The following is a 24,827-nucleotide window of genomic DNA, read 5'->3' on the forward strand; positions in this document are numbered from 1 at the left end:
CCGTTCCCACCAGGTATGGGAGATCAGGGTGAGGGTGGCGTAAGATTGGGGCAGATATGAATCTTGCTTTGAGTTCCTGGAAAGCCTCCTTGGCTTCTGTTGTCCACTGAAACTTTTTGTTGCTTTTCCTTAGTAATGACATGATGGGATGCACGATTTGCGAAAATCCTGGGATGAACCGGCGGTAGAAGTTTGCAAAACCCGCCATACTTTGAACCCCCTTGAATGAATTTGGGGATGGCCAGTTCAGGATAGCATCTACCTTTTGTACATTCATTCGGATTCTATTCGGGCTGAGAATAAAGCCCAGGAATTCCACCTCGGAGACGTGGAATGAGCACTTTTCGAGCTTGGCGTAGAGCTGGTGTTGACAGAGTTTCTCTAATACAGATCGGACGTGTTTAACGTGGTCCTGCTTTGATGCGGAATATACTAGGATATCGTCGAGGTACACTAGAGCACAGAGATCAATCAATTCCTGTAGGACATCGTTCATGAAGTATTGAAATGCAGCAGGCGCGTTGCAAAGGCCAAAGGGCAATACTTGATATTCGTACAAGCCGTATTTGGGGCGAAAGCGGTTTTCCATCCGCCCCCCTGTTTTACGCGAACAAGGTGATATGCCCCCCTCAAGTCTAGTTTTGTGTAGATTCGGGCATCTCTGACTTGATCAAGCAATTCAGGGATCTGTGGCAGGGGGTAGTGATTTTTTACAGTAATCTGGTTCAGTGCGCGATAGTAAATGCATGTTCTCAAGTCCCCCTCCATTTTCGGTACGAAGAATAGAGGACTGGCTGCTGGAGACTTCGAGGGAGGGATGAACCCATTGGCCAGGTATTAGTCAAGATAGGCCATCAGGTGCTGGTTTTCTGGTTCCGTGAGTGCGTATATTCACCCACAAGGGATTTGTGCACCGGGTATCATGTTGATTTGGCAATCGTATGGTCTATGCGGTGGCAGGGTATTAACCTGTTCTTTCTGAAAGACATCTTGAAAGTCCTGGTATTCACTTAGTAGGGTGCTGATACCACAGTCACAAGTGTGGAGGTTCTGGTGTCTATTGGTTGTTTCTCTTGGTGATAACATGTGTGGGCGCAAGTCTCGGGAAAGGCCAATTCTTTTGCTCGACAATTGATTCGAGGATTGTGAGCTACCAACCATGGCATTCCCAAAATCAACCGGAACTGTGGTGCCTTAATGAGGTTGAAAACAATAGATTCTTGGTGTCCATCCTGGCACAGAAGGGTTAAAGCTGCAGTGCATTGGGATAATGGACCAGAAGCTATTTCCGTGCCGTCGACAGTGGTAACAGTGTCGGTGGTTGATTTAGGGCGTAACGGAAGCCCCATCTTTGCCGCAAAATCCTGGTCGATGTAATTGCCAACGGCTCCACTGTCTATGTACGCTCTTACTGCATGCATCCGAGATGGTTGTTGGTGATTGATCAAGACCACAGATAGTGCAAAATGGGAGGTCTGTAGTTCGCTCAACAAGTGAACCCCTACACTTGTCGGGCTGGGGAGTTTTCCGATTCCTTGATTGTATCTTCCTTGTCCATGGCCCCTACCATCCTCCTCGGTGACTTCACAGGGCACTCTTTAAGGAAATGACCTGATCTTCCACAGTAAAGACATAACTGCTACTGTCTCCTTTTATCCCTTTCCGCTTTAATCAAGGGGGATCTGACCACCCCGATTTGCATTGGTTCTCCTAAGCCTTCCGTTGTTCGGGCAGTATTGTCCTTTGAACGCACATACATAGGGCGAGGGACCGGTCTGGTTCGATCTGCTCTTCGGTCCTGCAACCTATGATCCAGTTGAACAACAAGGTCAATGAATTCTGAGCAGTCTTTCAGGGGGTACACTACTTGTGCGGGAACATCCTTGAACTCCCCCCACAAACCCTGATGAAATAACGTGGTTCTCTTCTCCACTGGCCATTCTGCTTCAACTACGAGTCTATTGAACGTGGCTATGTATGGTAATAGTAAGTAGAAAAAGAAGGTCAGGCGCGCACTCTGGTTCCAAGTCATTTAATCATGATGTAAGTAATAACAGGGTTGAATCCCAACACAGTTCAAAAAATAATAACAGGGCTGAGTCCCAGATGCAAATAGTCCCAACAATGTTCAAAAATTACCAGGGTTAAATCCCAACTCGTATGGTAATAGGTCTTGATTCCCTTGGCGTAGGGACAGAAGTTTGTTGTCTAATGCCTGCCCATGAGTACGACGGGCGAACAGCTTTTCCATCTCCTGCTGAAAGCCCCTGAAGTCATGCAGCAAAGGATCGTCTTGGGCCACAAAGGGTACAGACCAGTCTGCGACGCTACCACTCAGGTAGGATAGCACAAAAGCGACCCGTGATTGGTCATTCGGAAAGGCCCTTGGCCTACAAAGGAAGTGCAGGCGGCACTGGTTCATGAACGTTGCAAACCTGTTGGGATCCCCCGTAAATCGTTCGGGCGGGGCCAAGGGAACTGCCCCAGGAAGGGTTACCTGAACGGGATCGGCTGATGGCGCTGGCATCGAGGGCACGCTTCCCGGCAATGGTGCATGCCCTGCTTGTGACTGGAGAAGTTGCCTTCTTAAATCATCAGTGCGTTCTTAGGCTACTATCAGCTCTCTCCTCAGGGTGTTGGTCTCCTGCCTGGCTGCATGTACTTTGGAACGTAGCTGCCCCAACATGTGGGCTAACTGGCCAGTTTCTGACGTTTCCATGATGCCCCGGTGGATTTTGATGTGAGGCTTTGCGTTCTGTAATGCTCACCTGGTATCCACGGGGATGTCACTCAGCCTGTTCTGACCACTTACGACCTTGAACCCTTCCCTGGAGGCTATTTGACTGGAGACTGGGCCTGAAACACAGGATTGGTAGAGTTTAACTCTCTATTTTCTCTGTGTGCTTGAACCCCTTTTTCCCCGATGTCCAACCCTTCCCTTTGATCCACAGCTCACCTTGTTTTCTTGGATAGTGTGCTCTCCATCCTGCTTTCAGCGCAGGGGCGCGTTGATTGATGCGGGATCGTTGCTGCCTAGTTACTTCACTGACAAGAGTCCGACAGGTAAGTATAATGAGTCTTTTGAACAGTTCTCTAACTTCGTTCCTTTCCTTCCTTAGATGATGACCGGCGTCCGGGGATGGCGGCGTGCTGCTGAGATGAGTAGCGCTGCAGGTAAGTGAGAGCGCGATGCGCGATGCACCCCTTTCGTATTTGCATTGAACTGAGTTCTTTTTCTGTGTCTTTTAGGTGCCGCGTCGTTTTCAGCGTGGATGCTGGTTATGAAGAACAAATGCGGTGGGTAAGCGCGGTATGCAGCGCCTCTAGATGTTTCCACGCTAACCTGGAGTGTCTTTCCCTCTTGCAGATGGATGAGAAGTTCTGGAGACAGAGTTCCCCCAGAGCGGCTGGGATTAAGGTAAGCGTTTGAAGCTCGTACAGTATTTAAAAATAAGCAAAGATGTGCAGAATGCTTACTAATGCCTTTTTTCTGTTCTTTTCCCTTTTCCTTAGGAAACGGGGTGCCGGGATGGGAATGACACCGCCGAAGATGCCTGCAGAACAGAAGGAGCGATGAATGATGCGCAGAAGCGCCGAAAGGTAAGGCTGCTCCTAACGGTGTTCTTGTTCTTGCAGGAGCTGAGCATAGAAGAAAGATGCAGGCCTACTGGAGACCGATCCGAACAATGTGAGTGTCACGCTGCAGGTGCAGAAAACGCAAAGCATGTTTCTCAGACTGGGTGTGGCTTAAATAGTCTCTGGGTAACCCAGGTGTCTCTGGGCGGAACCACACCCAAAAGACTAGACCGCACATGCAGTTCTGGGAACCGAAATATGTGGGGGCATCCATCTTGTCCCCATCAATGCACTACAAGTCCAATCCCCAATGTTATCCTTTGGGAGTGAATGAGTCTGGTGCCACAAGTGCCAAGTCTGACTCCAAGTGGGTCTTTGGAGGGATGGAGAGGCCCTTGAGGGCCATGTAGGTGATCGTGGCCTGGCTCCAGCCTGACATCTTCGAGGGCTGGGGACATGAGGGGCAGGAATCATGACAAGCTTCTGGTTTCATGTCCAGTGGTTGTGGCGGTGATCCTGATATCTAGAAAGTCAATGGTGTGGTCATTTTCTGTCCCAATCAGCTCTATTCCAAAGGTGTTACAATTCAGATACACCTTGTATTCTTCCAATAGTTCTTTCCCACCAGTCCAAATTAGTAGGATGTCATCAATAAACCGATGCCATTTTAGGATGTGTTTCCTGTATCTTTCTTCCCTGAAAGCGTGAATCTGTTCGTATTTGTGCATGAACAGATTTGCAACAGCAGGTGCATAGGTCGCACCCATGGCAATGCCTTTCTTTTGTTTATAGTATGTTCCATTGAACAAAAAGAAGCTATTTGCTAAGGAAAATTCCAGAATTTCCTTGAGCATGGTAAGATATTGGTAGTGAGAATCAGAGATTTGTGCAAATGCATAGTCAATTGCATCCAACGCATCATGGTGTTCGATTGCTGTGTAGAGTGCCTTGACATCAAGGGTAACCAATAGATAATTTGGTTCCCATATGATTCCTTGTAGGATAGCCAGAGTGTGCATAGTATCTCGTAGGTAGGTTGGGATTTTATGCACTTCTTTTTCAATAACATTGTTGATGTATTTGGCTAAGGGTTCATTGATTGAACCTATCGCACTCATTATTGGTCTACTTTCCGGTATGTTGTTGAAAGGTTTATGCACTTTCAGAAGGAAATATATTGTCGGGATCCTTGGGTGATCAGTTCTCAGAAACCTTTCTTCTTCATCCGTTAGTACTCCTCTCGTGTGCCATTTCTTGATCAGTTGGATGGACTGCTCCTTAATGCTGTTGATGGGATTGCTGGGTAAGACTTGGTAGCACCCCGGTGTTTCCAGGTGGGTTTGAGCCATCGTGATGTAATCCTTCCTATTCTTGACAACATTGTTTCCCCCTTTGTCCGCCTCCTTGTTGATCAGGTCGGAATTCATGCAAAGTTTGTTCATTGCATGAATTTCCTGGATGTTCAGGTTAGCTTTCCTTCTTGGTTTTGCTTTGCGCATTTTGTCTTCCATTATATGCAGGTCTCTAGTTACTGCTTTGGAGAAGATTTCAATTGCATTGTCCGCTTGCAGGTTAGGTGTGAAGGTTGATTTCCTCTTTAGTTCTTTGATTTTGATGTTACACTCCTCAATGTCCAGATGATTCATTACTGATTCCTTTGTTAGTTCCTCTTCTTCTTCTGTACATGTTAGATTGACTAGTAAGTGTGTCTGGTCCAATGTGTCCATGGTTATGTCGCTAATTAGTGGTTTGGGTTTAGATTTGGTTTTCCATTCCACCTTGGTTGCGTAGAATTTCTTGAGTTTGAGCTTTCAAGTGAATTTGAAAAGGTCCACATGCACATCTGTGAAGTTTAGCCGGTTTGTAGGAGCAAAGGACAGTCCTCTGTTGAGCATGGTTATCTCCGCTTTAGATAATATTTCATCAGACAAATTCATTACCAAGTTCATTTCCTCTGGCTTGGTTGCTGCAATTGCGTCCTGGATCTTGTTAGTCTTAGGATGCCTTCTCTCTCGGCGGTGCGGTTTTTTTGATCCCACGCCTGCTTCCTCTGTATTTGGTCTTGCCATTCCCGTATTTGCTTCTAAGGGGTCCTTGAACCTCACCTGTTTGGTATTGGCGGGTTTGTTTCCATTTCTGTATATCCTTATTTGATCTAAAAAAACGTATCCACGTTGGATGCTTGCAGATACAACTTCTGGTTCCGTAGGTTTGCCAGGTTCATCCTGTTGGTTGGGTGCCTCCTCAGTCGCGTTGTCCTGATTACTTGTTCGGGGCTGTTCCGTGCTTTCAGATTCACTGTCAGCGTAAGAGCTCTGTGGTGAACTATTTGGATTACTTTCCCTTGAGGATGGTTTATAATGTTCGTCATATTTTGGTTGAAAGGTGAAGATCCTGTTCTCTGTGTAGTCCGTGTCATCTCTTGCAAATTTGCGGCATTTTCTAATCTTGACTTCATCCTGATGGTTTTTCAAAATATCATACATGAGTTTGAAGTTTTTGTCCTTGGTGAGTACTGATGTTTTATCAGCCTCTATTTCTTCCTTTAGTGTGTCAATATCTATGGTGATCCTCTTATGCTCTCTATCAGCGTGCTCTATCAGTAGCTCGAGTATTTTTGAGCCATTCATCAGATTCTCTTCCCATAGGCCTGCTAAATTAGCATCCCTGGATTCTTAAAGTCTGGAAAGATTATTATTCTCAGTCCACGGGGTATTTTATCTTGTTCAAGATATGTTTCCAGGGTAAATTTCTCCCAAAACTTGTTGATTTCCCTTATGCAGAGTCTTTCTAGTCTGATAAATTTGTACCACAGTGTTTCTACTTGTGCAGATGGTGTTACTGTTGGTTGTTCTGTTGGACCTCTGGGGATAAAGAGGGATTTTATATCCTCCTTTCTTGATAGTAGATAGTCAGCCATTCTTAGGTTCATTTGGGTTTGCTGGGAAGGCTGTGGTTGCCGGGTTCCTTGGTTTGAGGACAGTTTAACAGTTGTGTTAAGAGCACCAGGTACCATGGGTTGCCGCGCCCTCCATCTCTGTTATCAGTGTACTAGCAGCCAGTCGGTGGAAACTTGTAAAAAAGCCTGTGCTCGTGGTACCTATTGTGTGTATCCAGAGAGAATTGTTATAGTTTCCATTCATTCGGCGCGTGTATGATTTCTTATGCTGGGGTTGACCCCATTGCCTGTTTCGGCGCCGAAAAATGCAGTTCCACAAGGTTTGTAATTTTCATTGCTTCCAATCTTTTGTTCTCTCGGATTCATCAATTGATGATATAACAGGTGGTGCCGACACGTGTTTCGACCTAACAGGTCTTTTTCTAAGCTACCATTTATAATTTTTATTTTTTGAATACATAAGGATTGGATACATATTTGGTGACAATGTGGTCCCCAGATCAGGCATTCACCATTCGTGATTTGTGTTTTTATCGTGTGACATTTGTGTTTGGACCCATTATGTGTGGGGGATTCAATTCCCAGTGAGTGTGATATATATACAGATTTATAGTGATTTGCAGATTGGTTCATACATTTTGCTGTAAAAGACAATTTTTAATAAACAGTATTAATAACAGTATTGAGTTCATGTTCAGGGACAGAAAAGAAAAGATTTGCTTACGTTTGGATGGAAATGGTCCTAATTGGTTTTGAGTATTTGGTAATGATTTGAGTCAGTTGCAACGGATCTCACCTGGTAGGTAATATAGAGTTCTAGTGGGGCTCTGCTTGTAGATGTCCTTAGGGGTGTCGGGAGGTTTCCCCTCCTAATCTCTCTTGGGGGGGGGATATTGAGGTGGCAGTGCCGTTCCGCTGTTGAAGGCAGGGTCGGACCCTGGAACAAGCAGAAGCAAGGGTGGCTCCAGGGCCCTCCAGTGCAGATGGGCAGCGTAATGTTAACCTAGCACCCAAGGTCGCCCGGTTGCAGGTCTGTATAGGGTTTCCCCTCCCCTCCTCCTCCTTTAAAACATTCAGCAGCGCTCCTGCTACCAAGAAGTGAGTTAGCTGTAGATACAGGGATTCGCGAATAGTGGGGCTCTCTTTCCGCACTGGCCTGCTTTGTGTCGGAGGAAGGCAGTCAACACGACACAGGCAAGTCCACATGGGATGACGAAAAGCACAAACTTATAGCGCTGAGTGCAGGGCACAGGAGAGATGCAAAACAGTCAGCTGCCAACAATTTGTTCTGATGAGAGATGCAGAGCTGTCAGCTGCCAACAATTCGTTCAGATCACCAGATTAAGGCAGCCGCGGCGGCAAGGAGCTTGGGGGGAGTCAGGCCATACCGCAGAGGGAGGCGCTGGTGTGTTAGGCTGGCAAGATATGAGTTGGCCACGGATATTGCTGCGTGCCGACACAGGTTGTTGATGATGGCGTTAACACTTTGTGAAGAGGAGCCGCCCTTGCTGGCTTTGTTTTCGATATCACTGCAGGCCTCCTTTGTTATCAGGCCAAAGGAAGGAGGATGGGCCAAGAGAGTCAGGGGGGCACAGACGCCAGGGGAGACCTGGTCTGAGGAGGGCACCCAAGGATGAAGGGCTGGCTGACTATTCGCAGGAGCGCGGCTAGGGCCTTCAGCAGAGAAGATGCGGGAAGGTTGAAAAAACACCCACTGACGCTGTTGTAGGGAAGTGAGTGGTTGGTGGCCCCAATGAAGGGGCTCAGGTCGGGCTTAGGGATGTAGGGTTCAAAGAGGAATCAGCTCCGGAATGCAGGTTAGCTTCCTGAGGGGGGCGCCCTGGGTGCAGAGCACTGGGAGGGTAGTGGTGTGAGGCCCACCAAGTACGCATCCATGGGCAGACCGGCGGTATCCCACAGCAGAGGCCCCCAGTTTGCAAAAGTTCTCACCCAAGATGGTGCCCCCCAAACCCCTCCTTGCGCAACTTATCTGTAGAACGGTGAGGCTCGCAGGTCGCCGGATCCAGTCCGCGCCTCCTTACGGTTGCGGCTCCCTCTTCCAGTTCTCCAGGGGGGGAGGAGAGATGCGGGCGGCGACAGGAAGCAGCAATGAATGAGGAGGGAAGTGGCGGGATGCCGCGGTCGCCGGCGGGGGAATCTTCCTCATCTCGGTTCCAATCAGAGCTCCCTGGAGGGTGGGCCTGCGGCGGAGGAAGATCTGGGGGATCGAAGCCGGGCAAGACGGGATATGGGTGCCCGAAGGTTTTCACCTCTGATAGACGAGTCAGTCGTGTGGATCCCCTCCGGGGCTTGCCTGGGTCGAGCGGGGAGACCAGGGGATATGTGGAGCTCTGTACTGTTTACAGCCGTCAGGTCATGCCCACACCAGTGTCTGGCAGTTTGCCTTAGAGCCTCAGGGCGGGTGACGAGCTGCGTACACTTCTGCTCCTATATGCAGGCTCGAAGGTTCTACGTCGTACAGAAACTCCGGGGTTCTTTCCGTTAGGTGCTGCAAGGTCTTAGGATGCTCTTGGGGGGTCAGGTGTTCACTCCTGGGGGTTTGGAGGGGCTCATTTCCCTTTTTTCAACCCCTGTGGAAGAGACCGGTGGAGATGCGTCAATATATCCCAACGCCCCCTGGTGGCTCCTTTTAAACAAAAATTGTCAGTCTGCCGCATGTCATGGGCCATTGCCTTCTTGAGTGCAGTCTGAGTTGGAGCACTGGCCATGCTGTCATGCGTAGTGGAGTCAACTGCCATGGTTTGGTAGACTAATACAGCCTCCCACATACAAGTGTGGTTCACATCCTACATTTTTCATCATATGTGCAGTCTGTTTGACTGACTACTTTAGCTGGTCCGATCCAATGTCCTGTGTTGTTACAGGTATCTTGCTGCCTCATCCAGTGCACACACTCCCAGAGAGGTCCACCTGGCACCCTTTCCAACTCTAGTCCCCATTCCCTCTGCTGGACACTGGCCCTCCATGCCCCAATGCGAAGGCGCAGTGTTAGGTGGAGGTGGTGAAGGATTCACAGCAGAACAGCTGTACCAGCAGTTAAGGTTGTGCACTGTCTACCATGTTCATAGCTTGTGATGTTAGCACCCCAATAGGGGCATTTGGTGGTACACGTAGGGTCTGCATGGATGGTGTAATTTGGTAATGTTTGGGTGGGGGTCACTGTCATCGAAGATGTGATTTTCCCTACAGGTCTGTGTGTGTGCATGTCTCCTTGAGCAGCCATGCATGTGCTTTGGGTTACTGGTTGCACATCCACAAAGAACTGCAGACTCAGGGGGCTGTGCTGCACTTCTTGAACTATAAGCAGCCTTTGACACTATCAACCACAACATCCTCATGGACGGACTCCACTATCAAGCCATCAGGGCCTCTGCATTAAGATGGATCACCTCTTACCTCGCTGACAGTTAACAACTCCTCTCCCCCAGCTCTGTCTCCAACGGGGTCCCACAGTGGGCCTCCCTATGCCCCCTACTCTTTAACCTCTACATGAGCCCCCTTCTGGCCCTTATCCACTCACATGACCTAACCTGCTATTACTGCACAGATGGCACCCAGATCATCTTCTTGATCCCCAAGATCTAAGCTTCTCCCATCCTGACCTCGCATTGTGCCTCACAGAAATGGATTACTGCATGACAGCTATCCACCTTCTCCATAATCCTGGTAAAATCCAGATCTGCATTAAAATGTCCCTCTTCCACCAACGCACCCACTGGCCATCCTCCCTGGGCACCCTGTCCACAGCATCCAGCTCAGTGAAGAACCTGGTACATCATGGATTCTGACAGAACACTCTCTGACCACAGCAACGCTATATATGCACATCTTGTCATCTACATCTCAACTTCCTAACATGATTCTTCCCCTTCCTCTCCTACCTTCTCTGAATCATGGCAATGTTGGCAATCGCTCTCTCTCGCTTCCCTTTGCCCTTGCCCACAGAGTCCACATCACTCTGTGGGCAAGTGCCCACAAGTGCCCCATTGGCTTCAAATCAGCTGACACACCACCTCCAGGGCCATGTGCATTGCGCAGTTTGCCCTCCACAACACAGGACCTGACTTTCTGCAACACTGACTCCACCAACCCAACAGGAACCTTGGATCTGCACTCAGCCATGACATCCCTTCCTTCAATTCCACTGGGGTAGGTTGATCCCCTTTCTCCATCCAAGCTCACACAATCTGGAACTCCCCCCAATCAGCATCTGGCATGTAAAGGACAACCTTTTCTTCCTGAAGGCACTAAATCCCTGGCTTTTCCCTTCCCCAAGCCGGACAAGGTCCACACCCGACGCAATGTCACAGCAAGGCTTGCCCTGCTGGTGGCATCATGCCGGCCCATGACACTGTTGCAGTTAGTGTAATGCCTGTGGTGCTTTTCAGTGAGTCATGTTTATTTCCAGGCAGCAATTTGCCTGGCCAAAAGGAGTAACGCAGCTGACTTGCACAAGGACAGCAGGGTGGCCTGCCTGTATGCATCCATGCACCCCACAGGGCCAATGTAGTGCACTTGGAACAGCTAGGTTTGGACTGCTTAGCACATTTGGACCCCTGACAGCCTTTATCTGTGTTTGACATATATGCCACTTGTCGTGTGCTGTTGGTTTTCTGTATGTGATTTTGATCTTCAATATATTGCATGACTTCTCATTCCCCACATTTATGCTGCACATGCTCTGCATACGACTGCACTGTATGTGATGGTATATTGTGGGTGCATCCCTGAGAAACACCCCCCCTCCCTCCAGCATATGTTGTCCCTGCATGATTTTGCACTAGACCCTATGATTCATTGGGTCAGCTCATCCTGGGTCTGGTCTCTGAATGAGGGGGAAGCGACAGCTGGGGAGTGAGTACCCGTACCTCTGTCCCTGACCTATTGTGTCCATTGCAGGGGGCAGACTCTGGAGTGGGGTTGCCACAGACTTATAAACGTAGGGAGAGAGGACCTTGGTCTATTTCTGGGTGTGCTGACCATGTGGTTTGGGGGCTGAGAGACAGAAGAGGCCCCTTTAGCAGGAACCCTTGTTTTCCCTATCTGCCCTTCACCCTCTCCCCCTTTTTTCCTCCTTCACCCCCAACCTGCTCTATTTTTCCATCAGTGGGCCTCCCGGCCTCTCTGCCCCTGCTTCCTTTTCCCTCTCTCTCCTCTGTCTTGCTCTTTCTCTCCTCCCTTCTCTCAGCCCTCACCCTCTCTACTAGCCCCCTTCTCTCCCTCGTCTCCCCACTGGCTAATCTGCTCCTAGCTCCCCCACTCTCTCTATGCTCCCCAGCTACCCATTCTTTCCTCTCTCTCCTCCCTACCCAGTCTCCCTCTCCCTTTTTCCATCTTCCCGGCTGCCTCCCCACTTGAACGTTCTCTCTCCAACACTTTCCCTCCTCCCTTGGTGTCCCTTTCCCACCCCTTCATACAAGGGTACCCAACAGGACCCAAGGCACAATGGCGGTGGGTGTGCCAAACTTGTATGACTGTAATCAATGCCCTGCCTATTGCCCACAGCCCAGGGCAGGAACATCCCTGTCTAACATACTCTCCCGGCAATGTGTTTACTTCACTGGCATTCATTAATCTGTTCCAGAGTTCTGATTTTGGTGTGTTCTTTGGTGCTCGCACTGGTGAGATAATCCCTGGTCCAGGCCTGTTGCTTTGCCTGGGGTCTCCCACACAGCGTTCGCCATTTTTGCCTGCCCCCCCCATCCATAGGCTGCAGTATTAAGCAAATGCCATTCATCCGCCTTGGTACTGTGTCAAGAGGTATGCCCCCTCTGGTGGGACCACTTACATGGATGGATCCCCCTGGAAACAGAGCAAAGGCTGGGCATCCTGGAAGCTCACTAATGGCCAGATTAGTTTGGGCAGGCTTTTGTGGTGTCAGTAGTAGTGCATGCTATTCACCCTTTGTCACCAAGCATGTATGTGCAGTGGTTCAGTAAGACCTTTTGTGGGGTGCCAACTCCACCGGTCACCACCCCGGTGGTGGCGTGTGGAGTGACCCCTCCAGCTTTCAGTTGTGTCTAAGCCCAGTCTCTCCTCTTCCACTGCCACCACCCCAGCACAAGCTGGCCTGACGGTGCTAGTGTGGTTGACCTGTTCACCCCCCCAATTGCTGGGGGATGCATGCTCTGTTGCTTCTGTCCCACAGACGGGCCTAGGGCACATTACCTCCATAGTGGTGTGCCACGACTGGCTGCAGGTTGGCTGGGGATGCCCTGGGGCAGGTGGCTCTCCACTATGATGAAGAGTATTACTGACCCCTGGTTACAGTTTCAACATGTCCACATGGCGGAGGTAGATTGACCACCAGCATGCCCTCCTCTGACAATCGTCCCAACATCTCTCAGGGGTCACTGGGGCAGTGACAGGGGACAGAACCCCCTTCTCCCAGTGCAAGTGTCAACTGGGGTGGACTGTACTCAGTGTACCGTGACCACTTCACAACACGAGGCTGGGTGGCGCACAAAGGGCGACAGGGGTCTGCGATGATGTCGGTTACCCACACAACCCATCTTGTGACAATGTGTACAAGTTGCAGGGCCAGAATAAAGCTTGCCTCACTATGGAGGTGACGTCTGGCGTACACCACCTGAGGTGGGTTCCCATTACAGCATGCACACCATCAGCACTTCTCATCATCTCTGTTGGGTAGGTGTTGCTTGAGTGTATGTGATAGAATCCGAGAGATGGCGCGGTATGTCTGGGCAGGGTGAAGGCAGATGGTACTGTGGTGGAGTTCAATAGTGGTCCTGCCATGCCCATTGTTTGTCCGACCCGGGTCCAGGGGCAGATGTACAATTGTACCATCTAGTGCCTGGTTCCCTCTGAGGTTTCACTCAGGGTTGCTGGCACTTGGATACCCCAGATTCATCTTCTAAGGCAAATGTTTAGTGGTCTTGGGGCCAAAACAATCTCAAACTATTCTCAGACTTTATGTGGCTGAAGGTCCAAAGGGGCAGAGCTGCCACCTGTGGGATTATAACCGAATGCCTCTGAGCCAGTATCCCCCCTAAACTTTGACAGCAACATAGCATTTGACCTAAGGTAGCCAGCCTGTGGGCCTGTGCATGGAGTTGCTTGACTCAGGACTTGAGTGTGGGCATACAGGGGCAACCGCTCATGCCCATAGTGGCACACTTTTCTGTGGGGAATGTAGTGCATAATCATTTGATGACAACCTGATTCTGGGTCAGGGGTTTGTAAGTAGTAGAGCAGCTTCCTCGTTGCAATCTACTGGGATTCATCCTCCGAGGGACTATCATGTAAAAGGTGCATCCTCAGTGCTGGTGCCGCAAAGGTGTCTATCCTTCCTCCTCCGGCTGTGCCACGATGAGCACAGGACACTCCCACACACCCTGGGTACACCAGACGGTCTTGGGCCAGCCAGTGGCAAAGTGGCAGGATTCAGCCCATGAGAGTCAGGGAAGAGAGGCTGGGCGTTGGTTGTGGGTCACAGCTTAAGACCAAGACCCTGTAGGAATGCCTTAAGGCAGGCACAACCTCATGGCTGCAATGCCATGTGGTCAGGTAGGACCATCCCTTGCCATGTGTTCCTTTGGCTGGGCTCAACTTGCCATATGGCCACAGCAGTCAGACCACATAGACTGAGTCACAATTGGCAAGGCTGTAGCTATATTTACCTGTAGCCCGGCTCCTTGGTAGAAGGTGGGAAGGGTCTCCCTTTAGGACGGATGTGTGTCACAAGAGCTGCACAGGCTTCTCCACGCTCGAACTGTGTCCTCAGAGCAGGTGGGGACCAATGGGCATTACCACAGAGGGAAAGGTTAAGCAAGCCCAGCAGCTGAAGGACCAGGTGGGAGGCAGGGTTCGGTAGGTGTCCCAGGGGTGTGCTACTGGGGCTAGACCAGGTGGTCAGGTACCCCAGGCCTCTCCAGTGACAATGGCTCGAAAGTGTCCCAGTCAGAGCCCTGGACATCCATGGGTGCTAAGCCATCCATTGTGCACGACCCTTTTGATGCAGTGCACCATACACTTTACTCAGCATTGTTACTCATGGGGGCCCCTGCAGCTCTGGATGGCAAAGTTGAGAGACATCGAGGGCAGGGCCCCAGACAATCAGGGGTGCAACCCCTGTCAGGTTTCCTTGTTTCATGCAGGTCACCTCAAGGCTGTCCAATTGTTTTTGATTCATGAACTGCATGTCTGTGCGAGCTGACAGGGTGATTTGGCAAGCCCAGATGATGATGTGAGTCAGATGAGTCATTTTGAGGAGTTGTTGCATGACACTCATGGCTGCACATAGGGGTGATGTTGTCGGCGAGGAAGTAGTCATTGTGTAGGGTATTCTTCAGTGCATTGGTCTGCAGTGAGAAGGTCCAGCAGCATGGGTGTGGTGGGAGACTTGGTGATGGGAGGCAGGTGAGTGATTTGTTGCAGTTGTTGCATGGCACTCAGAGGTGCACAGGGTACATTGTCATTGGTGGCAGGCTTGCGTTCACTGTGGTGGGTGCAGCTGAGGTGAGCAGGACCAGCAGCATCAGTGCACAGGGGGCATGATGGAGATGGGAGACAGGTGAGTCATTTGTTGCATGACACTCAGGGGAGCACAGGGTACGGATATTATATATGACATGATATGATATTGATGCTAGAATCAGCAAAAGTGATTAGCTAGATTTGAAGGGAAAACTTTAAAATGTTACTTAGATTACCCAAATCTCTCTCTATTGAATACATTCTGTTAGAATGTAATTTGATGTGTATTGTGGACATTTTGGAATATAAAACTGCAATATTATACACTAAGCTGTATGTGCTGGACAATGCAGCAATGATTGTAGACTTAATGTTAACTTTTGATATCATTGAGAAAAGAGCGGTTCTGAGTATCTTAACGTACCTCAGAAATACGTACATAAAGTGGCCAAAAGAGAATGAGTTAATCTGGTTGACATACACCGTTGCTAGAACTAAGCGCCTATTGAAAACTGTAAGACATGAGGCTGGTAAAGAAAGAGATTTAAAACAACTAGCAACAAAAGTGAATAGTGGTACGTTTATCAAATATTGGATGAATTGTACTGAAACACCTAGGTATCTGTATGCATTTCCTGATAAGAATTCTATTAGACACAACTTACTTTTTTAATTGAACATTGCTGACACTTTAGAAATTTTAGGTGCTAAATGTGGTATCACTTGATGCAATAAATGCTGTGGATTGTGTGGGATGCTAGTCTTTACCATCAAGCCCCAGGTGAGTGGGAAATGCAGCCCAAGACCCTGCAGGGCTTGGTTGAGCATTTTCTAGGCCCTTGCCCCAGCCCTACACCCGCTTGCCTCCCCGCAGCTCCAGTCCCCTCTCCCTCCCTCCGCCCGCCTCCCAACCCGCCCTGCGATCCTGATAGGCTCCTTGCATACACTGTGTTTGGTGTAATCACCTCGCTTTCCACCTTGGCTGCTCTTTACCATCGAGTACCAGGTGAGTGGGAAATGCAGCCCGAGACCCTCCAGGGCTTGGTTGGCAATTTTTTAGGCCCTTGCCCCAGCCCTGCACCCGCTTGCCTCCCCGCAGCTCCACTTCCCTCTCCCTCCCTCCACCCACCTCCCAGCCCGCCCTGCGACCCTGATAGGCTCCATGCATACACCATGTTCAGTGTAATCCTGATTGGTCAGACAGTTATTCAAAACCCATCCACCCTGGGCAGCCCTCTGCCCGGCAGCCCTGGCGGCTAAGGGCCCCAAGGAAAAGGGCGGCTCCAACAATGGCAGCTCCAAACAGTGTCTGCAGGTGTCAGCAGTTGGAAGCCAGACACCAGCTGTCAACCAGCATCAACCACCCAAGAAAGTGTGTCATGGGTGGGGAGTAGAGTACTTAGATGGAATTATGAATGTTAGCCTGTGTCATTTCTAGATATAAATGTGAATGTTATCATGTTCCACACTTAGATAAAATTGTGAATGGTAGCATGTGCCACACTTAGAGATGAAATTGTGACCATTAGCCTGCCTCGCATTTAGATAGAATGCAATTGTCAACATGTCCCACACTTAGATAGAATTGAGCATTTTAGCATGTCCCACACTTAGATGGAATTGTAAATGCTAGCATGTCTCACACTTAGATGGAACTGTGAATGGTAGCGTGTCCCACACTTAAATGGAATTGTGAATGGTAGCATGGCCACACTTGAGATGAAATCGTGAATATTAGCCTGAGTCGCATCTAGATACAATGCAATTGTCAACATGTCCCACACTTAGATAGAATTGTAAATGTTAGCATGTCCCACACTTAGATGGAACTGTGAATGGTAGCATGTGCCACACTTTGAGATTAAACTGTGAACATAAGCTTAAGTCGCATCTAGATAGAATGCAATTGTCAGCATGTCCCACACTTAGATGGAATTGTGAATGGTAGCATGTGCCACACCTAGAGATGAAATTGTGAACATTAGTCTGAGTCGCATGTGCCGAAATTGCATCTTATCCCATTTGATGAACATCCAGCTGTCAAATTACTGTACCAGACACGTACTGGGAGATCGATGAAAATGCACTGCAAAATGGGAAACGTGACCTTATCAAGGAAAATGAGAACTGTGAATTTGCAAAGGAATAATTACTTTTCAAAGATGTTGTCAGACAAGCTCAAGAAAATACTGTAGGAGTTCCGTATCTTCTCCAAGACTGCAACAGTTCTACTTCTTTATTTGCTTCAGGGGTCCAGGCTGTAGCCAATGCAACTTGGCTCCCTTCCATGGCCCTTATCATGTCCAAAACATATCTGTTCTGTGCCCTAAGCCCTAAGCACCTCTTTCATGGCATTCAAACCTCTTCTGGTGCGGATGTGGTTGGCAAATGGCACCAGAAGAGTTTTGAATGCCATGAAAGGGGAGCTGAGGGCACTGCGCTTGATCGCCTTGCTAAACAGATATGTTTTGGACATGATAATGGTCGTGGAAGGGGGGTGCACAAAAATAGAGATAAGTTGTTGCACTATGAACCCAGCAAATGATGCTGACAACTGCAGCCTGACTGATGCCATTACTGAGTTTTACACACTCAATATGGCCATGGAGAAAAAGACTAACAGGGTGGTCAAGGATGATTGCTACAGTTCACTCTTTTCCTGGATGCCTAGGTGGTTGAGCAACATGTTTAAAGTTTTCATTCCTATTGCCGTAGTGTTGATCATTGCGTTTATTTCTGTGTCAGATAGTGGTGGGGTGGTGTAGCAGGATTGGGACCAGGGGGAATAACATGATGACTTTAACACTGATAAGTACTGATAGTAATTGTAATTGTTTATTTGTAAGCTCTTATACACAAGTGAATTGCTTCAAAGCCCTTCAAGGGCGGAAAGGGAACAAGGGAATAGAGTTGTCATTCTTAGGCCTTGCCATTTCTAAATGAGCTAACGAAAATAACTAGCATACTACGCCTAAGGGATTTCAACTAGTGCAAGTGCATGACAGGAAGGAGTGAGAGAAGGCGGTGGGGGTGAGAAGGAAAAGAGCATATAATCAATAAACTACTGTACTATGCCTAATGAATTGTCAGATAGTTCAAGTGCATGACAAAGACTGGGGATAGAAGGGGGGAAGAGGGAAAATAACATAAAGAAGAACAATAAACTATTGCCACTCCCATCTCAAGATACGTTCACAAACCAATGCGGCAGAACATTTGCCAGATTGAACATTGTGTGGCTAGGTTGGAGCTTCCGAATGGTCTCCCGGGTGCACTTTTTTCTCAACCCCTACATCTCACCAGGTACATAGAAGCATGGGTAGATTGTGAATCAGATGGAGATTGTAATTTTTTTGTCATGTACCCAGATGAATATCAAGCACGTGGTGTGGAGTTTGTAAAGTTTGGGCCCCCAAAGATAATTATGATAGGGCCACAGAGGAGAGGGTCACAGTTGCTCATTAATCAATTAACAACAGGGGGGAGTTTTAACATGATATGATATGATGTGGCATTTATAATGCACTTGTACACAAGTGTTTCTATGTGCGATAGAAACATGCAGATTCAGTGTCCCAGGTGCGTGCGCAGATATAAGTTGAAAAAGCCCCCAACAGCTAGATTTTAGGCCCTTAATGGTGATGTGGTTGTCATGTAGACACGTGTAAGTTTAATGACAGAGGCGACAGAAGTATATATTAGCCTCATTATAATAGAGCTTTAGGATGATAGTTAAATATGTATGCAGCAACATATACTTAGCAAAAAATGCACATGTATCAAAGTATTGAAACACATATGTAGTAAAGCCTTCAAACATACATGTATCAGGGTGGTTTTCGTTTTGAAGCAAATGTGTTTATTTCTGTATGCATTTCTTTTCTTTTATAGTTTTAATTTTATAAGCATAGTGTTATGCTATGTCGTAGAATTGAGACATGCCCCGTTATGGAGTTTGTGCTTGGGCAGTGTGAACGGCATTCGGTCATTGTGAGCAAGAGAACATCCTTTTTGGTATAAGATCAGGAGTGCAGGGCGCATATTATATCATGTTATTCTGTTAGGTTGCCTTTCAGAACTAAGGCCCTTTTTAATTGAATTGTATTTTGTGGTGAGTGCAGGCGTCTCGAAGGTCAGGATGTTTGGGTAGGAAAAGCAGGCATTGATTCATTGTTGCAAAGGAAGGAGACTCCATAACTTTAAACCCTATTCCAGACAAGCAGGTGCCGTCCAAGGCAAAAGGCAAATAAATACACAAAAGATGCATGCAATGAATCGACAGGGCATTAGTGCCAATTTACAAAGTTAGAGCATGAACACAACGCTCCCACTGCCATGAAAGGCCCTTTTTTTGTGAGGTAGCTGCCTTGGTAATTTAAAGAAAATAGACGAAATTAAATTCAAACAGCAGTGCCTCAGCTTGGCGATTCATCAAAAAGATAGGTGGAAGGTCATGGTGCACGGGTTTGCAACTTGTGTCGAAATGGGAGTCGCATGACGTACAGGTGCAGGGCTTGGAGAACAGAAAAACACAATTATAATGCTCAGGGCTTCGCAACATATCTATCCTCCATAGTTTGTGTACTCTATGTTGAAAATTCTGTGCCTCCTGTTTTTGGGTTGTTTTGGGACAGCTCCACCTTTACACTCGGATGAATATTTATGGACCCTAAGTCATCAGAGCCTATTACATGGCAGCAACAGCAGCATCAGTATGGCTAGATATTGGTCCTGCGATACCAGAAACACATCTTGGGGGTGGGTACTGCAGGCAACCCAAAAAGGACAAGGGTAGAAGAATGACAGGCAGCACAGAAGGAAACGTAAGGCATCATTGATGGTAAATGCATCTCCCGTTCACTGAAAATTAAAGATAAGACAATGTAGGGGTGAACAGTGTATGGAGTTGCCAGGAAGGTGGATTGAACCGCAGCATGTAAATCATTGTGTAAAGAAGGTGGAGTCTCCCTCCCAAGCAAGGGTGCACAGTGGGTACAAACACCCACCAGAGGGGTACAAGGTGGACAAATGGAGGCAAGAGCCTCATTATAAGTTGGCTAGTGCAGTAATAACGTACGGTATTAATGCATACCCACACGTTACCGCACCGGCCAACTACAAGATTGCTGGTGTGGTGGAGAAATTACCTCCAGCTAACAGCTGTAGGTACATCCAACACCCTACCAGCAAAGATAGCCTGTATTACTGGCACCAGTATTACCGGTGCCGGTAATACAGGGGAATCCCCCAATGGAGTTCTATTGGACGCCATGGAATTGGGATTTACCACCCTTACTGCCACTTCAAATCTGGCAGTAATTTCGCCGGACCAAGTGGCGGTAACAGCAATTTCGATATTACCACCAGAATACTGGTAAACTCAAAATGAGGCCCCTTATGACTGGCCGAGGGTGGGAGGAGGGGTAATAGGCACATTGAGGCTGAAGGAGAGAGACCCGCCTTGCAAGCGCAGGAGCATGATGAGAGAAGAGGAGAATCAGTGGGAATGTCTTGAGGGAAAAACACAGATGCAAAGGTTTACATTGGATATAGTATGACATGGAACCATCAAGCAGTACATCATGGTCTCATATTTCATGTATTTCTAACCCAACCTCTCAGTTTGCATTTTCATTGGATTGGGCCTGTTCTTTGTGGGCCAACACAAAAGCATGCCTATAGAGGTCATATGCAAGAAACAACTGCAAATGCACAACTATTGACTTTGCCAATGTCTGTTTTGTAGTGTTACCAAAAAGATCAACATTCTGAAAAGATGGCGATATTTTGAAGTATACCATACAAGTCAAATACCTGTTTTTTTGCTTGGACAGCAACTCATAAACTTTTTCTACTTCTCCTTTTCCATACAGTTGGTCTGCTTGTTCTATAACTGCCTGCACTATTAAGAGAAAAAGTTAAAGTACATGAGAGCAAGTTCTGTATTTATATCCTGGAGAAAAGTGTCATCTGCACAACAACATGGCCCAAAGAGTTCTGATCCTTCTTTAAAAACACAAAAGGCAATTATTGAGGTTTCAGATTCTAATATCATTCAAAATAATGTGGTCTTGGTTCTAGGTACATTGCTGTCCATAAATTCATTTGTTAAATATGGCCATGTATTAGGAGATTATAAAAAGTTCACATGTCCACATCGGCTTTGTTTGCTAGAACGGTAGAGCGGGCAAGTGGTCTTAAAACAGGCAAAATTGCCATAAAACCTTTTCTTCCCACTTTGTCTTGGGAAAGTGTAAATGCCTCCTACTATTAATGTTTGTCGGAGGCATTTGAAATGGCTCCAATAGAATCAGCCTGCTTTTACAAGATCTTCGGACAGATCATGCGACCCCCCCCCCTTTGACCTCTTTGAAGGGTCTTTCTATCCTTAGAAGGGGCTTCAACTGGGCTGAGAGCAACACTATGCTCAACAAAAGACCACCAAATGCACTCATTCCAGCTGGCTGAGCTCCTTGCAGAGGTCAGGGGACCAAGAAACATGCAGGTTCGATCTACAGGCTGATTACGTGACCCCTGACAAGCTTTATTAAGAAACTCACTTAGAGGACTCCTGCCTCATTTAAAGGTTCAAGGTTGGGTAGATTCCTCCCATTTTAGGAGGGTAATTTTGCAGCCTGAAGCTCCCATTGCAGTCCAAGATTTATAAAGGTTTATATATTATTGCTGACAATTGCCCTCCCTCTCTTGTTGCTGGGACGTTTGATGTGCTGATCTGGTGCTAAATGAGCTGGCACTTATATGGAAAATGTATAGGGAGGGTATACTAGGGAAGACGTTTTCAATTTCACAGCATAGAGGCTTTGAGGTCAGCGTCATGCAGAATTTGGACTTGGCTGTTCCCGGGAAAGTGGTCTGCTGAACTCATGGATGTTACCCAGACAGTCCATAATGTTCAGCAATGTACTCCACCTGTGCTTCACAAGCATCTTTTCCATTGGTAATCATTTGCAAGAAAGAACCCTAAGATATGGGTTGTTTGACCTAAAAAACCTGACCTACTGCCGATTTGACCTACACTTTTTGGTCACATTTTCTTTTGACCTAATTCGGGGGGAGACCCCCCCGCACCTTCCTCCAACTTCCCCCCACCGCAACCTATTCCCTTAGCCCACCCCACTATTCCCTTAGCCCACCCCACTATGTTTGTATTAAAATATACCATTTGACCTACTGAATTCGACCAAAAAGATGCAGTCAAATGGGAGTAGGTCAAGTTGGCATTAGGTCAACTATGACAATACAAAACACTACATGCCAGCTAGCATGTGATGTCAGAATTCTTTGCAACATTCTACAGAGTAATTAAATTACATGGGCACACATGACATGTGTAGCCCTCAGGTTAAATCTATCAGAAGCAAAGTCCTTTCTGCCAACGGTGTTTAGTTTATATGACCCACTATTACAAGAGTGTGGGGAACAGCATTATGGTTTGGCTTAGTGTTCAAACCCCAAACCTCCAGGCTCTTAGAATTGGGATGGATCAAGAGAAAGAAGGAATCATGTGTCTTCTGAAACATTTATATACCGGAGGCTAGAAGATGGTACTAAGTAGAGCATGGTGGCCAGGGAGCAGCGCACGCTCTATGAAGTAGACCCTGAAGGAGGCATGATTTTTAATAGATTTAGACTGATATTTCTAAATATCAGTTTGGCCTTTTTTTGGAGGAGGCACTGGATTAGGAACCAAAAGTGATTGAGAACAGGAGAGACTTCTAGACTATGCTAAAAGTCACGAGACTGTGAATGCTTCATATTTCTAGTGGTAGTGAATTCCACAGTCTGGGCACCTGAAAGGTAAACCTACGTGATTATGTTACCTGGGTGGAGCTAAGGCCAGGAGCAGAAGGCAGGAGGAGCGAAGAGACCTAATGTGCATAGGGTTTGATCCTGGCCTTGGAGTAAAGAAGGATCAATCTATGTACAATTTTAAAGGTAAAACAATAGAATCAAAGGTTGCTTTGACTGGAAATAAGTCTGATTACACCATTTTTAATGCTTTTTAGGTGTTGGAGTTTATAGGATTGGAGACCTATCTAAATGGAATTTGCATAATGCAATTGTGCAGAAAGGAGGCAGCCTACTCCCTGCTTATGAAAGACAGATGGAATGAGAGGCAAGAAACTAAATATTTGGGGAAGTAGAAAAAAAAGGTGCCCTTGATTCAATGCTCCGGCCAGATTCCAACCAAGCACCCTGGATTCTTTAGTCTTCCAGTGAATGGGAGAGCCTGGTGGGGCAGGGAGGTGGGCTATGTTCTGTACTGAATCATTAGGTTCCAGCAGCAGAACCTTAGTTTCAGAAGCATTTCTATTTAATGTACTATTATTTAGCCAGATGCAGACATGTTCCAGTCAAGATGATAAAGGTGAAAATATCATCTTGGGTGCCATGAACTTGCAAGTAGATCTGTCTGTCATCTGCATAGACGTGATACTGAAAATTAAGTGAAGGAAAGAGGTCAAAAAGATGGCAGAGGTAGATGCTTAATGAAAGAGTAGAGCCCTGAGGGACATCACATTTCACCAAGACTGAGGAGATGGAGAACTAGTCGATCTGAACATATTGGTGGTGGTTATGTAGAAACGAATGGCACCAAGCTAGGGGTATTCCTCCTACACCTCCTACAGAGCTCAGGCATTCAAGCAGAATGCCATGGTTGACAGTGTCGAATGCTGCCAACATGTCTAGCATGATGAGCAGTGTGAGAGAGCCATTGTCAGCTATGATAAAAAATGTTGTCCCAAATGGTCAGAAGTACTGTTGCAATCCTACGACTGGGGAAAATGGCTTGTTGAAATCTATCTCAGACAGAACACTGTTCTGTGCTTGCGGCTGATTCACTACCACATTTTCTGGGCTCTTGGCAGGCCAGGCCAGCAGTAGGCTGATATTTAATGAGTATGGTTGGGTTGAAAGAAGTCTTCTTTAGGAGGGGAGTAAGAACAGTGTGTTTGAGATGATCAGGTACTCCTACCTAATGACAGATAAGTGTTAAGGAATTCACTATTATATGGGCAGGTGCCTCTCCATGTCCCTGGGATGCAAAGGCTGGTGTAGCTCTTAATACATTATTAGTGGGGCAAACATTAACATCTGTATTAGTGGGTGCAGTAGGGAACATTTCAGAAGTCATGTCATCACATGGTTACTGAATAACAATTAACTACACTTACCATACACCTAACACTCCCCCTATGCTGCCATCCTTCATGTACAGCTCTCTCTCCCCGTTTTTGTATCCCATAATTGTATAGTCTCCCCACCTACCCTGCGCCCTTTGTTATGTTGAATCTATAAATGTGCAATATGTATCTATAAACTGTATTTTACTTATATCTACTATCAGTAATATGTATATATAATGTTTCCTGTAACCATTATCTTCACCTAAGAGCCCAGATACCCCTGGGTCAGGCGCGCCATATAAATAAAATAAACAAACAAACAAACATCAAACATATTGCTATGTCACTATATGGTAGGCAGCGATCGGGAATAGTTTCTTACCTGTAACTCCATTTCTCCAGCATTGGTATCTTTCATGGATTCACATGCTTAGAATATTCCCCGTCGTCAGGGTTCCCAGCCTGACGATGGGGAATATTCTAAGCATGTGAATCCATGAAAGATCCAATGCTGGAGAATAATGAGAACACAATATCCAGATAGGTCAGCTTGTCCTTTTAAAAAAATAAAATAAAAGCCCTGCAGTGCTCCTGTGATGGAATATTCACTTCTGTAACACCGCGAGGCATCAAGAAATCTCGAATAGATTTAATTCACATATAGCTTAAACTGTGTTTGCATAGACCTTCCAGTGACACTTGCAAGGTCAACATTTGCCAGAAAAGTTGGATTTCTCCTTATACAA

General features: G+C 47.1%; 1 protein-coding gene across 2 annotated transcripts in view; it reads right to left on the bottom strand.

Moving 5' to 3' along the window:
• RMDN1 (regulator of microtubule dynamics 1) overlaps window positions 1-24,827 on the bottom strand; it is an 857,211-nt gene that overhangs the window by 725,433 nt on the left and 106,951 nt on the right. For both annotated transcript variants that reach the window (XM_069621304.1, XM_069621303.1), the window contains exon 2: window positions 20,747-20,834. In XM_069621304.1, the coding sequence (XP_069477405.1) occupies window positions 20,747-20,834 (88 nt within the window). The remainder of the gene's footprint in view (window positions 1-20,746; window positions 20,835-24,827) is intronic.

Source organism: Ambystoma mexicanum, chromosome 5q (assembly GCF_040938575.1).
Source record: "Ambystoma mexicanum isolate Mex_15411 chromosome 5q, UKY_AmexF1_1, whole genome shotgun sequence".
NCBI classification, from domain to species: domain Eukaryota; kingdom Metazoa; phylum Chordata; class Amphibia; order Caudata; family Ambystomatidae; genus Ambystoma; species Ambystoma mexicanum.